The following is a 21,546-nucleotide window of genomic DNA, read 5'->3' as shown; positions in this document are numbered from 1 at the left end:
AGACCTAAATATATACACCGTTTTTTTCACTTTTTTATAGGGTATAGTTTTGCTAAGAAGTAAGTTTTGCAGTTTATCCATTTCGGGACTTATCTTGGACCTATATTTTTTCACCCACGAGATGGGGTGAAACTCATCTCCAGGGCAAAAGCACACATCGGCACCATATCACTTTTTTTCTTTGACATGTTAGCTATGCGTATGCCAAATTTCATGTCAATCCAAGCAGTTCTTTAAAATTTACAGCAAAAACCGTGAAACAATGTACTATAATTCTCTTATTAGTTTCCTATATTCTTCTTTACACATTATGCGTCAAGTTTTTGAGGAATGGCAAGGTGGAGCAACTATAGGAGGAAGAAAATCAAAAACCTACGTTATGCTGATGACACTGTTATATTGGCGTCTTCACCAGAAGAACTGGAAGAAATTATGAATAGGCTAAGAACGGTGAGTACGGAATATGGTTTGAAAATAAATATACAGAAGACCAAAGTAATGATCATCGATAGAAACAGAAACAACCAACCGGAGATAAGAAACTTGGCAGGTTACGAAGTGGTCAGACCATTTAATTACTTAGGCTCCGTTATTACTATCAGTGGAGGATGCGAAGACGAGATCCGTAGGCTCATCATAATGGCCAGATCGGCAACAGCCAAACTCACAAAAATATGGAAGAGTACTGACATTACAAAAAACACAAAATTACGCCTTCTTCGAGCGTTAATATTTCCTATCGCCACCTACGCTTCAGAGACTCGGACCATCAAAAAAGCAGATTCAAAACTTCTAATGGCATTTGAAATGTGGGTCTACCGGAGAATGTTGCGCATACCATGGACCGCACATCGCACAAATAATTCAATATTAGCCGAACTTAACATAGAAACTAGACTCAGCACAACTATCAACCAAAATATACTGAGATATTTTGGACAAATAACTAGAAGAAGAGAAGGCATGGAACGAATAATAGTTGAAGGCAACGTAGAGGGCAGAAGATCCAGAGGAAGATCTCCATTACGATGGTCGGACCAAATAAAGGACATGACTAGTTACTCATTCTCCGAAGCAAAACAACAAACGCAGGAGAGAGAATTGGACAGAAATAGTCAAACGCCTTACATGACGCCACTACATCCTTACGAAGGAGAAAAGATAGAGGAGGAGGACTCTTTTTTATTTCTCTTTTCTGTCTCGCTTAGTTTTCGTCGTATCTAAGTAAAGCTTTTGTTATCTTTGCTAATCTTTTCGCATTTGGTGTCATTTTTCTTGCAAATTTTGAGTTGCGCGTTCTTAACCAAGCCTATTATTAATTTATTGTGGTCGTTGATACTTAGAGGTTTGACATTATTACTTTGTAAAGTTTCGGCTACTTATATTTTTTATGTATGCTTCTGGCTGCTTTGGTGAATTCCAAACTATGCGTTTGCAACTGTTTATCATCTTTGCTCTGTCTTTTTGTAGGTTTATCGTTCTAATAGAAGCTATTAATATAACTAATATACATAATAGACGTACTCTTATACATTTTAAGACGATTTAATGCGACGTAAGTTAATAAATAACATTTGCATACTTTAGAATAACCTACTTTCCCTAGTATAAATAACCTGCAATAATAAATACTCTAAATTCGGTGTAATATATTTATGTACGATATAAAGAAATTTATATTTTCACCCGCATACTGTCGCAAAACCCCTATTCGGGGTATAACAAATGAGAGTATATCTAAAACCTACACCTTTACAACAAGAGAACGATTTGCAATCAATGTCATATCTATTTAAATGAAAATAATTACACAGACAAACTCAATTAAAATAGAAATATCATTCTTAACACATTCTGCGCCAGAATGGGCAACAAACTTTTATGTGATATTATTTATTCCAACTGTATTCAAATTAATAATGTCTTCAGCAGAAATTTCTTAAGAATTAGACGGAAATCACTTATTTGTTTTGTATTATTTCAATTTTGGAAACAAATGGAGAAAGTAGACTGGCTTATATTCAAATTCAAATTTGTGCCATACTATTCGACAGTTTTCATATCTCTATTATGATGTTGTCTGATCCAACTGCTTTTCGATGTTTAACCAATTCTATACCATCTAGTCTATCCCACTTTTTTTGGGCGGGGCGGGGTCAAGATTATGCAAGTAAACATACCAAACTTAGAACACCCTTACACACAATCGCTACATATCATATAGATACCTAGCAACAAATAAAGAATCATAGAGTTAGAAGCAGAAATGTTGAAATTTAAATGGTTTATGATAGGCGTTAGTCAGTAAAACGACGAAGAGAATTTTTCCATGGATGCATTTTTCTAACTTTTCTATGATTTGTACACAACAGTACACAACAATAATAAACCATGTTTACTTTTTTTTATTTACACAACACAAAAGTTCTTTCGTAACTAAAAGAAAACTACACTTTATAAACGAAGGATAAGGAACCAACTTAAATTGAAATTACTAAGAATAAATCGTTAAAGATAATACAATAAAAACTGAAAACTTATGGAAAATTATTTCCACTAACTGTCATTACTTTTGACAGAATTGACGCCGATATCAAGTCATAGATATAACAGAATAGATTAAACCAGTTCGAAAAATAGCGTAACGCGGAACATTTCGGGTCGGTGGTCTATCTATCTCTCTCTACCGGCGCTTAGCTTTCTCTCTCTAGCATATGATGGCCGCCGCCTGTGTGTCACTGTCGTTCCGTTATTCCCACCTCTTGGTAGATACGCTCACACTCGCACGACAGACAAAGATAGCTAGACCACCGTACTTGATATCGGCGTTACATCCCGATGCATTGAGTGGCATATGACTAGCCTGATCTATTTTCTTTACATATCTCTGTATCAAGTACGGTGGTCTAGCTATCTTTGTCTGTCGTGCGAGTGTGAGCGTATCTACCAAGAGGTGGGAGTAATGGAACGACAGTGACACAGAGGCGGCAGCCATCATATGCTAGTGAGAGAAAGCTAAGGGCCGGTAGAGAGAGATAGATAGACCACCGACCCGAACTGTTCCGCGTTACGCTATTTTTCGGAGTGGCATAATCTATTCTGTTATTATATCTATGGTTAAGCCTTGTTTGATTATTTTATTTGTGACATTCAGATATAGGGCTTTTCATCGATTGTCATTTGTTTCGAGCTTCTATCATGTGTCACATAATATTAATATATCTACGTCATACGTTTTTGGTTTGTATCATTGGTAGGTGCCAATAACGTATGACGTAGATATATTAATATTATGTGACACATGACAGAAGCTCGAAACAAATGACTATGAATGAAAAGCCCTATGGTGTTAACATAAATGATTGGTTAAAGTCTTCGTGCGCGAGATCTGCTGTCATTTCTCTTTATTAGCTGACCGTAGTGAAAGTGATAGGGGAAACTCCCCAGTTTGTTCATATAAGATTCCGGGGCATGAGCTATATCGCTATATTTGGAGGTAAAAATGGTAGAGGTAAAACATTTTTACCTCGAAACATAACCAAGAATGTAGCTCCCGATCATTTTTCTTAATCTGTTCTTTGACCAGTGTGTGTTATTTGTGTTATGTAGGTATCTACCTAAACGTCTACGACATTCCGGGATGTGTTGGATAGCTTCCCTTTTTTGACGAAATGCCCCTGACGGTGCTCTGAGAGCGAAATTACTTAGCCAATATTTACTTACTTAATACATATCTGTGCTCTATATCTGCCTTTGATTTGTAAAAATTAATATCCTATCTTAACCTACACTATTAATCATATTGTTGCGCTGCTTACCCCTACGCTTCTACAACCGATCGAAGTTGCTCAAGCTTGCGGTAGATCGTCGACTGAGACTCTGCAACCGAGTACACTGCAGTCAGTAATGTGAGTTGCATACGCTGAAGGACTAGAATGTTATTTTTACGTTTGTTTAAGAGTCCAGGTCAGGAGTTTAAGTATTGATTTTATTCATTTGCAAAATTCATGCCTACTCATTTCGAACTGCTTTATGCTTCTACGTTTAGTGTTTTCATTAAATATGTAGTACCGGTTTAAATAATTTCTATTTTTGCATGTATGTCAAAGACACTGCAGAAACTCATCCATACTAAGTATAGTTCATGGGAATCACTTAAATAAAATAGCGAGATGACTGTAGACACGTTTTTCTTATTCAGGCTTACAGCAGTTTTTACGAATTTTTTCATTCCTTGTATCTCATAACAAGCTTAGTTGATTATATAAATAATTTAGTATGTATGTTTTTTTCGCTAGCAATGTATAGGGCTTTTCATTCACAGTCATTTGTTTCGAGCTTCTGTCATATGTCGTATAATCCATGTATGTATATTAATATTATACACAGATTATACAATATATGACAGACGCTCGAAACAAATGATAATCGATGAAAAGCCCTATTGATGTTCATTTTGGTTTTGGACCTTATGCAAATAATTTTGGCTAATGGATATTTTAGACATTCCTTGTATGTTTTCTACTTTTTGTATTTCGTAGTGTATTCCACATTTTGGGCGAATTTTACGTTACAGGGTGGATCAGAGGTTCCGTTTTTCATTTTCATATAAACTGCTGCGCTTGGTCATCATCCCCAAAACGTGCTCTTTTTAGTACACCAAAGATAACATAACCCAATAGGAGGGGGTTGTATAAAGGTACTCAAAGATGCACTTACGCTAGTTCGTATTGCTGTGTTCTTCTTCTCCACTGGCATAAAGACATCTGTTGCCGGCTTGCGTTCTATTGTTATGTTTATTTCTTCTGATTCGTTATCGTTTTCAGTTATTGTTGTTCCAAGCTACTTGAATTCGCGCTCGAATTTAAAGTCATCTATGACGTTCCGTCCGATTCTCTCTCTCTCTCTCTCTCTCTCTCTCTCTTGATTATGCGGCTTATATACATTTATTTAGTTTTCATTTACTCTGCTTCTTTCTCGAATCTGACGAAAGTCTCTTGTTCTTGTTCTTCTTCTTCTTCTTCTTCTTCTTCTTCTTCTTCTTCTTCTTCTTCTTCGCGCGACTAGGATTACTCCTGTTTGTTTGCCTCTTATTCTGTTTCAGTTGACGTTGACTGTACATTGTCTTTAAACCTTTTTGGCGGGCCTTCCAACGGATCTTCTGCTATACGGCTTGTTGTTTTTACAGATGTTCGCTAATCTATCTGGTTCTATTCGGTTTACATGTTCGTTCCAGTTTTTCTTTCTTGTTTTTATCCACCTGTTAATATTTTGAATTTTGCATCGTTCTCGTATACTTCTGTTGCTTTGTCTGTCTCTTAATGATATGCCCGCTATTGATCTTAATACTTTCATTTCGATATTGTTGATTTGTTGTTTCGTCTTTCTTGTATCGGTCCTTGTCTCCGCTGCATATGTTAGGATAGGTCTTACTGTTGTCTTGTACACTTTTATTTTGATTTCCGTGGCCAGATATTTGTTTCTCCATATGGTTTCTCGGAGGCAACCACTTACTCTTACCGCTTTTGTTGCTTGTGTTGTGGTCTCTGTTCTTATATCTGTGTTGTGGTCTTATGTCACTAGTGATCTCTACTCCTAGATAATTGAATTTCATTACTTGTTCTACAATTTTGCCGTCTATTTCTAACTTGCATCTACGCGGCTCTTTACTTATCACTATACATTTAGTTTTTTCTACTGATATTCTCATATTAAGTTTATTTGCTGTGATATTGAAAGTGTGGGGCTGCCTTTGTAGGTCATCCTCGTTATCAGCAATTAGTACTGCATCATCGGCATAGCATAGTATCGTGATTTTATGCGCTCCCATGTGGTATCCATGTCGTTTTCTTACTTCGTGAATTATTTGATTCATCACCATATTGAATAACAATGGGCTGAGCGAGTTTCCTTGGCGGATTCGTCCGTTTAGTTATATACGTTCTGTCTCTCCTGTTGACATTATAACTCTGGTCTTGTTGTTCTTGTTAATTTCAGCTTGTAATAAATTTAAGATATCATTTCGCCTCACCATGTCAAAAGCACTTTTTGAATCTACAAAGCACATGTATGCTGGTTTTCCATATTCAATAGACTTTTATACTATTTGCCTGATAATAAAAATTGCATCTATTGTGCTGCGGTTCTTCCGGAAGCCTTGTTGTTCATCTGCCATGTTCGCTTTTTCCTCGATTTTATCTTTTATGACTGCCGTCAACAATTTCAATGTGCTGTTCATCAGACTAATGCCTCTATAATTTTCAGGATTTTTCGAGTCTCCCTTTTTGAGTATCGGTAGCAGGAGACTTTCCTTCCATTTCGCTGGTACTACTCCGATATTTATTATATCGACAAATAATTTTAGGAGCCATTTGAGTAGTGTTCCTCCTCCATATTTTAGCAGTTCATTATTTATCTTATCAGGACCAGGTGCTTTTCTATTTTTTAATTTTTTATTCGTTCTTGTAGCTCTTCTTCTGATATTAGTACTCTATCCTGGGTTTCATTAATGTTTATTTCTCTGTTCTCTTCTTTTCCTTCTCCATATAATTTCGTGAAATGCTCAGTCCATTGTGTCTCCGTAATGAATAGATATCCGTACAAATTCATTCATTTCTATTTTTTGTCTCATTATCATCTTCCACACCTTTTTCTGGGATCCATAGAGATCGTATTCCATATCTTTGGTAAATTTCTCCCAGTGTTCTTTTTTGATGTTATCTATTTCTTGGTTTACTCTATTCCTGATTGTCACGTAGTCGTCTCGTGCCTCCGGTGTCTTCACTCTTTTGTATGTTAGGAAAGCTTGTTTCTCTTGATTTGCTAGTGCTTTCACCCTTTCGTCGTACCATTTAATCTGGTGTTTCTGATAAGACAGAAGTTTGGTCCTTATCGATTGAACATTGTAGTCGGTGTTTCTATTATGTACTTCTGATTATGGTACTTCTGATTATGTTTTCCAGAGCTAAGTTGTAGAATTGTGGTGAAAGAGTAGCTCCCTGTTTTAGTCCAGTGTTTATTTCAAATGTCTCTGAGTAATGTTGTCCAACTCTCTGACATCCTAACCCTTCCATACACAAGTTCTTGCTGCAGTTCACAGTCCAAAGTCTACCCCTGAATACTCTAGTGAATGCCTGTTTAAAATCTATAAACATCTGATGAAGCTCACGATTAAACTTTAGCATTTTTCCATTATCTCTTTTATTGTGAATATCTGGTCAATAGTAAAGCGGCTCGGTTTAAATCCGATTTAATAATCCCCAACTATTTCTTCTGTGTATGTTTTGGTTCTTTCTAGCAGGATGTTTAAGGATTTTGTGGGTGATATTTAGAAGCGTTGTCCTCCGGTAGTTTCGAAAGGTTTACTATTTACTAATCTTTAGAGGTGATTGTGTTGGTGTCTCCTTATGATTATAAGCTTCTCTTTTATTAATATTAATTCCTGGGGCAAATACTTTTCCTATCTTGTCGACTTCATTCAGAAGTTCTTGTAATTCCTCTAACTTATTTATGTGTTTAATTTATTTCTATTCCTTTTGCTTGGTTTTGAATCGCTATTTGGAGTATATCAATTAAAAAGACATTAAATTATAGGAGAGATAAGATAAAGGACTTCTTTATTATTTGAACTTCTTGAGTTAACGGTGCATCCATAGTTTGCCCATTGATTTTAATATAGATTTTAAACCTATTTTTCCATAGTTCATAACATTTTGAGTGATCAGTTGTATAGAATATATTTGACATCTATCGTACCCATTGCTATTTAAAACCAAATTAATTTTTATCGCTGACTTCTTCACACTTTTAATTTTTATATTTTGAATGATAAATTTGTAGAAATATTTTAATATTTTCAAGGCTTGGCTCATTATACTTATAAAGCTCCACAATTGTACTTGTTGGCCTTTTTTGGTAACACCATAAAGTGATTCAGACGGTACTTCTCCTCTATCATATATATTTTGTTAAATATCCAACATAATAATATATGTTCAGCTTTCATTCATTTCAACATCTAATGCGGTGGTCGCCAATAGACGCTATGGTGGTGGGGGTTGTTACCCCCTATGATGGGGTTGATTAACTCGAACACTATTACCAGATATATATTTATTTATCAACACTAAATATACCAGTAACGAGTTGGTGGACAAAGTCTATATTCTAACTACTTGATGTCTGTATAATGAATAAATAATAAAGAAGAATGATCTCCAATACTTTCTCCGTATCTATAAATAAACTCGTAATTTTTTTATTATGATTGCTGACACCGAATCGACCGTGAAATATTAATAATATCAAAATAGCTGACTAGGTCTTTCTCGAAACGAGTGCTCTACATTGTGACATCAATGTCACCTAATTATTCTACTATAAACAATAATGTTTGTGTAAGACATTTAAAAATTAAATCGATGTAGGCCTACACGGCCTACAACACTGTAGGCCGTGTACAGCGTCATGTCGTAGGACAATTGTTTATTTTCGTTACTTTTAATAAGGACAAAAACTATCTTACAACCGAAAATAGTTCTTCTTCTTCTTCAGGTGCCATCTCCGCTACGGAGGTTGGCAATCATCATAGCTATTTTAATTTTTGAGGCAGTAGCTCTAAATAGTTGTTTTGAGCTGCATCCAAACCATTCTCTCAGATTCTTCAGCCATAAAATTCGTCTTCTTCCGATGCTTCTTCTACCATCTATCTTTTCTTGCATTATTAGTCGCAAGATGCCATACTTCTCGGCCCGCATGACACGTCCGAGATACTGTAGCTTTCTTTCTTTAATTGTAAGTTAAACTTCCTTCTCTTTCTCTTCTCGAAAATAGTTAAAAAAGAGTAATTCTAAAACAAATTTAAATTACGGGGTGAACTCAAGTGACCACTGTCTTAGCTGGTTGTCTCAAATAGACGCCGTAGGCTGAGTAAAGCGTGTATTGGAGACCACAACCTTAGTATGAATTTTAAATCCCATCTGGGACGTTGCTGTTGGTTACGTTTTTAATTCTACACGTTCTCCACGTCTGATACCAGTATAGATGGACTGAAGAATTGCTGGATTCAGTTACATTTGGTATATTCAGTTACATTTGCTGGTGTTTCATCGAGATGATTTTATATTTTTCCCAGGCCATGTATATTTTATTTTTGCCTGTTATGAGGTTATGCTGGAGCAATATTTTTCGTGTAGGAAATTCCCGATATTTGGAGATATGCAGTAAAAAGCTGTGCTAAGGGTTCTCCTGTCATCAAGAAAATCGGCTTTTATAATCTGAAACATCGTGACCAACTCTTCAACACGTTTTTGCTTTCTGTGACATTTTTTATTTATGCAGTCTTCAGTCGCTCTTTTGCCTTCCATTGTTAGGTACGTAACATTCTTGCAAAATTTCATGCTGAGCAATTCATTGATATTCTTTCAATAACCTTAAAATCCATTCTGCTGAAATTTTTCGAGATTGCCAAAATTGTTTCAATCTTTCAACTTTTAGCGTTTTGTGGTTAACTAATATATTATTTCATTGTTTCAGATAAGAAAAATGCAACTTTACATTCATCTCCAACGACAGATCCAAAAACAAGGAGAACTATATTTTCTTCGAAAGATAAAAAACCTTCAACAATCAAAGGTAAGTTGTACAAATATTGCTTTAACTGTAAGTTAAAGTTGTTATTCTATTTGTTTCTGAGATATAGTTTGGTAAATGTTCTTGTGAGTTGTACTACTTTTGAAGATGAGATAACGTTGAAGACTAAATGAAGAATTATAAAGAATATTTTTAAACTAAAAATCTTCCTCTTCTTCCTTTATATACGCAATTTTGCTTGATCATTAACGGGTTGTTGCCTCTATGGAAGATTGCCATGTCATGCGCGGTTGGCCGATATTTCTGCTACCACTGGGTGATTTGTCTCTTGCTATTTTAACCACTCTTGTATCCGCCTCTCTGCTGATATGATTGTTCCATGCTTTTTCTTTATTTAGTGTCCCATTTTTTTATTTCCTAAACAATAAATTTTGTTCTGATCTCGCCACCCCTAATTCGGTCTCTATTGTTCCTCTTTTTTTACCTGCCCAATATATCGTTCTTTATTTGACAACTTCAACATCATCAGCAAGTGACTACAATTAAAATAATTCACAAAAATTTAATAAAACAAAGGAACTAGAAACATTTACTCTTACGAGATCTCTAGAGTTTACAATTTTATTATGAATATTATAATATGCTGGAATTACTAGGACACAACCTACTTTGAATACCTGCATATAGAAACCTACGGAGAAGGTTTGAACTAACAGTTATTTAAAATATTACATAAATATTACTTAAACTACTAGTATCGGATTTGTAATTAATATATCTTTTGCTTTTTTTATTAATATGACACCTTTCAAGAAACTACCTCTTTTTATAATTAGTTTCTTTATCCAGTATTGTAACTTTTGAAAATTTTAATATGTGACCTGTTTTTTTTGTGTGTTCAACAACAGCACATCAGTATTTCACTCTTTTGTGTTGTAAGAGTCTTTGTTTCAACCATTGTGCAGTTTGTCCTATGTACTGGCCCTCGACACTTCGTGTGAAGAGTGCGAACTATGACACCGGTGATACTTCGTCAATGACGTTTTGTACATAGGTGTCACTAAAACGTGTAACCATAATCTGAATAATTATTTATAATCGTTTCTGTCGGTAAAGTTAACAAAGGAGGAAATAATTTGAAATAAAACAATTACGTTGAGAATAAAACATACTTTCTTTATGCATAATATTTTACTTACAAACACTTTTATAATGAAAAACACAAATTCGTTAATATTCTAATGAGATAATTTACACATATATGACGTGTAATTGCATCATTAATCAATTATTTAATTAAACATTTAACAATTAGAGAATTTTAAAGGATATAAGATAATGGCTTTATATTGTAGCAAACAATTGTTACTTTCTCTCCAAACTGTTAAAGGCGCTATTAAAAAAATTTGCAATTGTGTTTTCTATTTTTATATTCCTATTTTACTATAACTTTTGTATGTTTACCTTGTCTAACTTTACCATAATTTACATTCTGAGATATATGCCAATATTTCATTTTTTTGTGATTATCCTGGCTAAGACCTCGGTTTCATTGTGAAAAATAGCCACATGAGTTTTTTCCATGGCCACATTCGTAATAAGCTCCACAATAAGCATTGAGATTTCGCCCACGCCAAAAGTGTTAATGTTATAAACTTATAAACTTACATATTCAATGCGATACGACGAATAAAATATTTCATAGAGGTCTCGTTCTGCAGACTTATAAGCTTGTTACCAGTTATATCCCAGACATTTAGGAAGCAGCTGTATGTGCACAGGCTACGAAATGTAAAAAACACGAGTCAATAGAACAAGTGTCTAGAGTCTAGAGTGGTTAATAAAATCAATAAAGACCTTAAGGATAAAAGATATTGCTCTGCAGTATTCCTTGATCTATCCCAGGCCTTCGACAAGGGGTGGCAGGACGGATTGCTAGCTAAACCAAAGAAACTACTGCCACATCCACACTCTTATCTATTAAACTCGTATCTGACAGCTAGACACTTCCAAATAAAACATGTGAACGAGTCTACTGACCTACTATTGGTCAATCTATTTCCGATCGTCGGTTATGGTACTATAGTACTAAAAGATAGCAAGCAAGCAATAGTGTTTAACAAAGCCAGAGATAAAGAAGTTAAAAAAAGTGCGAGAAACGACAAAAGACAATATAACGAAGAACTGTTAATAGAAGCAGAAACAGCAGCAAAAAACAACGACATGGGAACTCTATATAAAACGACGAAAAAACTAAGCTCGCGTGGAAAAATGAACGTTGAGCATGTAAAAGACAAAAACGGGAAAATATTGAAGAATTAAAAGGAAATAGTTGAGACATGGATCGAACATTTTAGAGAAGTATATGCCAACAGAATAATAGAACACGAAATGGAAAATGAAGAAATAAAGGAAGAACTAAGCTTCACCGAATCGGAATTCACAAAAAAAGAAGTAAGTAAAGCAATACAACAGCTGAAAAGAGAGAAAGCAGCTGGAATAGATAACATTACCACAGAACTACTGAAAGCAGATAGAGAAACATCGGAAGAAATCCTGTATTTACTAATAAACAGAATATGGCAGGAGGAGAGAATACTTGATGATTGGAAAAAAGGTATAAAAAAGGTAAAGATACCGAAGAAGGGAGATCAAACGAATTGCAACAATTGGAGAGCAATAACACTACTTTCTACAGTGAGTAAAGTCATGACAAGGATGATACTAGAAAGAATGAAAGAAACTATAGACCAGTTGTTAAGACCAAACCAAGCGGGCTTCAGAAGTAATAAAGCATGCACAGATCATATTAACACATTAAGAAACATTGTAGAATAAACAATAGAATGGCAGAGCAAAATATATATAAATTTCATTGACTTTAGACAAGCCTTTGACCGGATTAACAGAGAAAAAATGTGGGAAATATTAAAGAGATATGGAATTCCATTAAAATACATAAGAATTATCAAAATGTTCTACGAAAACTATACCGCACAAATCATGCACAATGGGAAACTCACAGAACCAATCAACATAGACAGTGGAGTCAGACAGGGGTGTATTCTATCTCCAACCATATTTTTTATCTTAATCGACTGGGTCATGAAGAAGGCAACGAAAAATAAAACAGGAATTAAATGGAATGCTTTCGGTCAGCTTGAAGATCTAGACTTTGCAGATGATATATGTCTGGTGTCCGAAAAAAGACAACATATGCAGAAAAAAATAGAAAAGGTGACAAAAGAAGCAAGAAAAATAGGACTAGAGATTAACACAAGAAAAACCAAACTTTTGAAGATAAATACGGAAAGAGAAATGGGTATATTCATTGAAGGAGAAGAAGTAGAAAATGTACAGAAGTTTTGCTATCTGGGAAGCATAATTGACGCTAGCAATGGAATAGAAGAGGAAATTAATGGAAGGACAACTAAAGCCCAAAATGCGTTCTATATGCTGAAGAAAACATGGGAGTCCAATAAATTAACAACCAAAACCAAAATCAGGATATTTAATACAAATGTAAAGAACATTTTGCTATATGCAGCAGAAACTTGGAAAATAGAGAAAAATATTATACAAAAGGTTCAAACATTTGTAAAGAGATGCCTTAGACGAATATTGCAAATATATTGGCCAAATCGGATAAGTAACAAGGAACTTTGGAGAACACTAATCAAGAGCCGATAGCCAAAACGATAAACAGACGCAAATGGAAGTTTATTGGACACACATTAAGGAAAAATGAAGATGATATAACCAAACAAGCCCTGGATTACCAGCCAACTGGAAAAAGAAAACAAGGCAGACCAGTGACAACCTGGAAAAGAAATATTACCAGAGAGCTAGAAGACAATGGGTTAACATGAAAAGAGGTGAAAGCCCTGGCCAGAAACAAAGATGGATGGAGGGGGACTGTAGAGGCCCTATGTTCCAAATGGAATCAAGAGGAGTAAAGTAAGTAAGTAGAGATACTTGCGCACAACTTGAGAATGACATTCGGGTATACAATTCATGAGGGCGAGGGCGAAAAGAATTAACCCATATAAGCAGGAATCACTTTACTCTGCCTCAATGCTCCAGACCAGGGATCACCAATTATGGTCCCTGAGGGTCCGTTTCGAAAATCTCTGACACTTCCGGGGTCCGGGTTTAGTGCTACCTGTGTCTGGTTGTTCTGATCCGGTTTCTTTGTGGATTCCTATTCAAAAATGTCCCCTATAAACAAATCAGAAGGGTACCGGGCAAATTTATTGGGCTAAAATTGTTTAAAATTTTTTTTTAACAAATTCAAAACATCACTTTTTTCCTTAAAATGTTTTTAGCATTTTTGAGTCATCTTAAATAAAAAAAGATCTTCAGTCATTCGAAATTCAATTTTAATCCAGTCATCTGAAAAATGCGAAAGTAAGAATTTTCGAAGATTGAAAATAAATTATTATTTTTGAGGTTGTCAAGTGCCTAAATTGAAGTTTAATTCAAGACTTTGACGAGCAAACGGGGCTTACTTCAATTTAAACCGTTTTTAACTCGAAAACTAGCAACTTTTGAGAAAAATGATAAGAGACCTTTTTTGTTTAGAATCACCCAAAAAAACCTAAAAATACATTTTTCGGGACAAACAGGTAATTTTGTATTTATTTAAAAAAATGTACAACCTGCCCGAAGTCTGGAGTGAGTTTAGTGCAACCCATTCTCATTAGGGAGTTGAAATATTCATCTGATAGCTGAGATCTGTACCGATTTTGAATAAAGTTCATTCTTGAAAAAACGACTTCGCACACTTAAGTTGAGCCAAACATAATACAACATAGTACCTACACAATTTCATGGCCAAACATTTTCAGAGTTACCAAACACTATATTATTATATTCTGAATCTAATGGAGGTCCGCATAAAACTAGCATATGGTCCGCAAGCGGACCGCGGTCGGCCAATTGGTGACTCCTGCTCCAGACTATCCACTTCCCCCGATAGCACTTTGATGCGCTATAGAAACTCTCTATCATCATGTACACATATCTACCCCACATGGCAAGTGCTTGCCCACGTGGGGGTCCAGGATACAAGGATTTCCACACGAAATCGTACCCCGATGAATGCAGGCCAGCGTGAGGCGCTCTGTTTCCGCTATCTCTAATGACTTATTATCTATCTGTATTGGTTGCTCGGGTCTCGGGTTTCCGCTCCGGGCTACGTCCAGTTTGGCGGCCAGTCAAGGATATGAGCCCCTCTTAATCGTTTTTTTTTATTTTTAGTATTTGGTAGAATTGGGTTGTGAAGAGTAGGTCCTAAAACCAAAAAAAGTTAAGTAAAGTTTTCCATTTTAGTGGGTGCTTGCCATTTTTTAATTTAATTTTTTATTTCCAACAATCGTTTTTTCCGATTATAACGCCATCTATCCATAATTCAAAAAATGTTTTGAATAAAAGTTACTTATTTTTACGTGAGGAATCCAAATCTGCAATAAAAAATGGAGGCTCCTATTTAAAATTTTAAAGTAACCCCCCACCCCAACTTCGTGGGGGGTCGCGTTTGGTGCCATTCGATAGATTTTTCAAAAATATTGAAAAAGTGTATTTTACAGTTTTTCGATCTGATGTTCACTTCACGAAATATCGCGGGATTCGTATTTAAAATATTAAATTTACCCCCCACCCCTCTCCGTGGGAAGTAGTGTTTTTTATCATTCGAGAGATTTTCAAAAAATATTAAGAATAAATTTTTTAGTTTTTCGATCTGTCATTCATTTCGCGAAGTATTCGCTTTTTTCTTGTGAAACTTTGGGACTCACCCATTTCCTTACGCGCGGCTCAAATCGTCAGATTTCTGAAATATACACTCTTTTGCATGTACTTAACTTACCTTATCTTAATCTGACAATTTCGAGTTTTTTTAAGGATAGATTTTTTTTCGGGCCCCCCTTAACGAACTCCCCTGTGTTAAGAGCCAATATATGGTAGAGGTACATCTGCAGGGTACCAGGTTTCTCCACATATGCTAATCTGACTCGCTCGAGTAACTGCAAAAATCCCCGCTTGGGCTCCCCTACCATTAGTGATTTGTTAATTTTATTGGTGGCCGAAGCCGTTTTTTATAGATTTTTTTGAGGGCTGTCTGAAACATATAGGAATAGCAGAATAACAGTAAATAATCATTTTTTAAAATACACTTACAAATACTTAAGAAAGTAAGTCAAAACATTCATAAACCCGCTTTAATTACCATGGGTCAGAAAACTTTATTAGTACCTACTTATATAACTAAATAGTGTACTCTTTTATGCTAATTCGTTTACATCATCCTTATTTGGTTCTGCAGCCATTCATTCAAAGCTTTGTTGGAGTCACTTGTGTCATAAATTTTAAACAAACATTTTTTTGTCGGTCCGTCGACATCGAATAGACATGAGATGATTGTGTGAGCGACTTTTTAAGTCGGTGAAAGTTTCCTCCTACGTGTATTTTATTCTAGTTTTACTACATCATATTCCCAATATGTATTTCGAAATTTCAAATATTAATTTTTTTCGATTACCTGTAATTGTTACAGATATAGCAGACAAACCTTTTTAAGACAAACAGTGCATTTATAGTAAACATAAATTTTCTTTTAAACCTGTAGAAACACCGATGAAATGTTTCTTTGCTAGAAAATACAGCAGCATCCACCATAATGGATATTATAGTCTGGCTGGGCAGATTGTCGGCGAATAGGCCATTTTTGGGAAAAGTTACTTATCAGCAATTTTATTGCTGGAATCGAATCTTACGATTGTATATATTAATAATATACATATGCAAAGTCCGCAGATAGTGTGCTACTTTTTTTATAAACAAAATGGCGCCCGAAAATCGTGTTTTTTTCAATTTTTGCTCTATAACTCGAAAGATTTTAACTTTACACCAAAAATACCCAAATAAAAATTCACCGTAATTAAATTCTGCATAGAGACGTGTTTTTCCCGATTTACTTTGACGAAAATTTTCCCCGGAAAAAGCCGGTTTTTACAACAAAATCATTAATTTTCAAGTAAAATTTTAGATAAGTAATTGTTTATCAATAATTAAATAACTTGGCAGTATAAAAGATCTTTTCGTATAGATTATAATTCCTGAAGCCGATAAAAACTGAATGAACAGTTTTACAACAATTGAATTGTTAATTAAAAAATGACGGTCACCATTATAACCACAATAATTATGATACATAAGAATAACTATGATTTTTGTATAAAAATACACTGTGCCTATCTAATGTACTTTACAGAATTCAAATTGGACTATTTAAGCGGCCTCAGGAATATTTCAAAATTATAAACAATTTTTTGGCTTAAAACAAATAGAATATCTCGGGAAATATTAAATTAAATTAAATCATGAAAACGGTATTGGAAAAAAAGCGGCAAGACGCTTCTTTTAAAAGAAAAACGTTTAATTGTGATGAGTAGTTCCTGAGATATAACAGGTCAAAGTTGACCGGCATTTACAGCAAAGATATAAACAATAGGATCATAATTTTCGAACCATCACCTTTTTATTGCAGTTATACTTTTTAGGCGCGATTGAGAGTAAAATTTCATAATTCTTCGCGCATGCGCACACAGACAGTATGGCGTTTAGTTGCTGAATCTTTCAAGTTATGTATAAATATATCAGTGCAAGAAAATGTGTGAAAAGAATACATTAGTGTTTTTAGTAAATATATTTATTATAATTTTTTTGTCTTGGGATTTGTCTTCCTCAGGAGTAATATGAGTATTATTAAAACATTTTATTGTATATTTATTATACTTCACCTTGCCTGTTTGTTACCGTGAATTGTCATTAGGTACGTCCGAACAGATATAGACACAGTCCTCGTAGCGTGTTTGGTATAGCATTCGGCCAGAGATCGAGAGGTCTTGAGTTCGAATCCGGAGCAATCGTATACTTTTTTTTTATTTTTTTGAAAGCGGTAAGCACAAAATTAGTTTGGTGTTTAAAAAAAATAAAACAAACTCTTTAAAGTATATTTATTTTTAAGAAATCATATAATAGAAGTATAACTTCTTACGTGCGTACAAAGTACACACACATTATTTTTTTTATCCTCTTTCTTCACACCAATTTTGATATCTTTAAAATAATCATAACATATATTATTATAATAAAAACTATCGATATTACGAGTGAAAATTGCAAAATTTCAATCAAAAATCAGGTTGGAGAAAATGTAATCTCAAAGTTCAAAATCGGTATACGTTAAAAAAAATGCATTTTCTCTGCTTCCCACGGAGCAATTTTCTTTATTCTTTTTTTGTTCTCAAGTAACTCGAGTAGAGCCATCTAACTAACGCATTATTAAATGTCAAAGTTGCTTTTTTTGTTATAATAAATTAATTTATTTATTATAACAAAATTTTTAATTTGTTTAAATAAAGATTGTTTAAATAATTATACAGCTTTCAAATGAGAATATTTGTGTTTTTAACGTTAAAAGGTACACTTGTAGTAAGTTTATTTAAAAAAAGTCTACAATTGGAAACAATATGTAGGGTTCTTTTCGTATAAATAAATTAATTTATTATAACAACACAAAAGCAAGTTTGACATTTAGTAATGCGTTAGTTAGATGGATCTACTCGAGTTACTTGGGAACAAAAAAATAATAAAAAAAATTCCTCCATGGGAAGCCGAGAAAATGCATTTTTTTAACGTATACCTATTTTGAACTTTGAGATAACATTTTCTCCAACCTGATTTTTGATTGGAATTTTGCTACATATTTTTGTAAATTTTCACTCGTAATATCGATAGTTTTTATTATAATAATATATGTTATGATTACTTTAAAGACATGAAAATTGGTGTGAAGAAAGAGGATAAAAATAAAAAGGTGATGGTTCGAACATTATGATTTTATTATTTATATCTTTGCTATAAATGCCGGTCAACATTGACCGGTTGTATCTCAGGAACCACTCATCACAATTAAATGTTTTTCTTTTAAAAGAAGCGTCCTGTCGCTCTTTTTCCAAAACCGTTTTCATGATTTATTTTAATTTAATATTTCCTGAGATATTGTATTTGATTATAAGCCAAAAAATTGTTTATAGTTTTAAAATATTCCTGAGGCCGCTTAAATAGTTCCATTTGAATTCTGTAAAGTACATTAGATAGGTACAGTGTCTTTTTATACAAAAATCATAGTTATTCTTATGTATCATAATTATTGTGGTTATTATAGTGACCGTAATTTTTTAATTAACAATTCAATTGTTGCTAAAGTGTTTATTCAATTTCCATCGGCTTCTGGAACTATAATCTATACGAAAAGAGCTTTTATGCTGTCAAGTAATTTAATTATTGGTAAACAATTACTTATCTAAAATTTTAGTTGAAAATTAAAGATTTTGTTGGAAAAACCGGCATTTTCCGGGAAAAATTTTCGTCGAAGTAAATCGGGAAAAACACGTCTCGATGCAGAATTTAATTATGCTAAATTTTTATTTGGGTGTTTTTGGTGTAAAGTTAAAATCTTTGGAGTTATAGAGCAAAAATTGAAAAAAATACGATTTTCGGGCCCCATTTTGTTTATAAAAAAAGTAGCACACTATCTGCGAACTTTACATACTTATATTATTAATATATACAATCATAAGATTCGATTCCACCGATAAAATTGCTGGTAAATAACTTTTCCTTGTATTTTACTAATTAGCCCAGAGTATTAGCACAGTGCGACGACTACAGTGTACAAATTTAAATTTTATAAAATATTTCTATAGATTTCACAAAAGGGTACCTCCCATTAAGGTAGGCAAAATGCCCCACTCCCAAAAAGAATATAATTTTATTCACTTTTTTGCGTTCTATTCGATTAAAATTTCAAAAAATCCACACTCATATTTGAGGCTTTTACAAAGATAAAAATCTTATCTTGTAAAAGATATATTTCCAATCCCTAAAAAGGGCTATATCACAACAAATCGTTTTAGGAATCAATATTCCATCATCAGTGTTATCACAGGTTTACATGATTTAAGCCACCAAAATATACGGGTAAACACCCTTGAGTTGTTTTTAAACAGTTGAGGTTACATTATATTATCCGATTTTAAAGGATGTTAAAAATATTTCCAGATTAACCCCTGGCATCACATGACATGTCATACGAAAGCCACGTTATTTCATAAGAAAAATTTATCCAAAAATCAAACCATACATAGCTGCTCGGTGAGAGGCCAGATGGGGGAAGGTCTGTAGGACGGCCTAGAAAACGATGGAAAGATGCAGTCAGAGAAGATCTTGAGAAAATGAGAGTGAGCCACTGGAAAATAGTGACACAGAACCGACAAACATGGAAGGCAATAGTAAAGAGTTATAACGTCATTGATGATGATGAAGATGACTAAATATTTTTGACGTTAAATTTACAAAAGTAGAACAGGTTTTTTTGCACTACAATCAAGATTATCGTTTTGAGAAACAACAGTTATCATCACTAGGCAATGTTTTGAACATAGTTATTCAAAGCAGAGCGAGCAAAAGATTTAAGGTGATACAGTAGCGATCAACAGGTAGCCAAAACGCCTTCCAAGATTGCGGCTATAATTTTGAATATTTTTTCGAGATATTTGGCACACCTATTCGTAATATAATAAAGAATGGCGGTACAGAGCCCAATTTGAAAAATATATTAATATGTGGAAATTACTCTGTAATTAAATACAATATTAAAAAAACGAGCTTGTACCGCCATTAAGAAGAACAAAAAAATACACTTTCCTCAAATAAACTTTTTTATCCGATGCCTAGATTTTGTGTCATTTTGGAACTACTAATGAAATAAAACATTTTAGTAGTTACAAAATGACACAAAATCTAGGCATCGGATAAAAAAGTTTATTTGAAGAAAGTTTATTTTTTTGTTCTTCTTAATGGCGGTACAGGCTCGTTTTTTTAATATTGTATTTAATTACAAAGTAATTTCCACATATTAATGTATTTTTCAAATTGGGCTCTGTACCGCCATTCTTTATTATATTACGAATACATGTGCCAAATATCTCGAAACAATATTCAAAATTACAGCCGCAATCTTGGAACGCGTTTTCGCTACCTGTTGATCGCTACTGTTTCCTCTTAAAGTTATAAATAATTAAAACATGGTTCTTACAGCCTTAGCTCATTCCCCATATATTTTGAGGTTAGAAAATGTTTGAGGTTGGGGTTTTTGAGGTTAGAAAAACTCACACTGTATTGTCATGTAAAATTTGAAGTTTTCGGCATGGAATTGGAATTCAAAATTTGGTAACCGAAATTAAAATTTATGCTTATTCTTAATTGTTAATCATGATTTTCATGCCGAAAAGCGGTTTCATGGCGATTGCTCTGAGGCTGAAAGACATTTGCGTCGATTGCATTCACGGGAAAACTTTTAGAGCAAATATTCCTTGGGGATTTTTTGTCCGGAATTTTTTGTTGGAATATTTTATCCAAAAAAATTTGTGGGGATTATTTGTCAGGGGATTATTTGTGGGGATTTTTTGTCTGGGGATTTTTTGTACAGGGATAATTTCTGGGGATTTTTTGTCCGGGATTATTTGTCCGGGGATTATTTGTTCGAACCCCTGGGAGAGTTAATAAGCAAAATTACTTATATAAAGAAAGAAGAAGAAGACGAAGAAGCATGTCATTTTTGGACAACCTGTATAAACCACACATAATTATACACCTTGTCTCTGAATAAAGAAGTAAGTTTCATGATTTTTATTTCCTCGTCTATTCAATCAACAAAGACGTCAAACTACCTCATTATTTGAAAGGAAGTTGGTTAGTGAAAATTAACGATTGTTTATGCCAACAAGCTTTCAATGTTACTGCTTTTTTGTTAAGATCGAGAGCAACAAACCATGAAAAGCGTTCAATTACACTTCAAAACCATCTGTTGCATTATGTATAGGCGAATAT

General features: G+C 34.0%; 1 protein-coding gene across 4 annotated transcripts in view; it reads left to right on the top strand.

Annotated features, from left to right (window-relative positions):
• The window catches only part of LOC114343874 (uncharacterized), a 700,122-nt gene that overhangs the window by 444,302 nt on the left and 234,274 nt on the right, over positions 1 to 21,546 (top strand). For all 4 annotated transcript variants that reach the window (XM_050644500.1, XM_050644499.1, XM_050644498.1 and 1 more), the window contains one exon: positions 9,535 to 9,633. In XM_050644500.1, coding sequence (XP_050500457.1) covers positions 9,535 to 9,633 — 99 coding nt within the window. The remainder of the gene's footprint in view (positions 1 to 9,534; positions 9,634 to 21,546) is intronic.

This window comes from Diabrotica virgifera, chromosome 2, assembly GCF_917563875.1.
Source record: "Diabrotica virgifera virgifera chromosome 2, PGI_DIABVI_V3a".
NCBI lineage: Eukaryota > Metazoa > Arthropoda > Insecta > Coleoptera > Chrysomelidae > Diabrotica > Diabrotica virgifera.
Note: the sequence above shows the minus strand (reverse complement) of the source record. Positions and strands in the feature narration are given on the sequence as shown.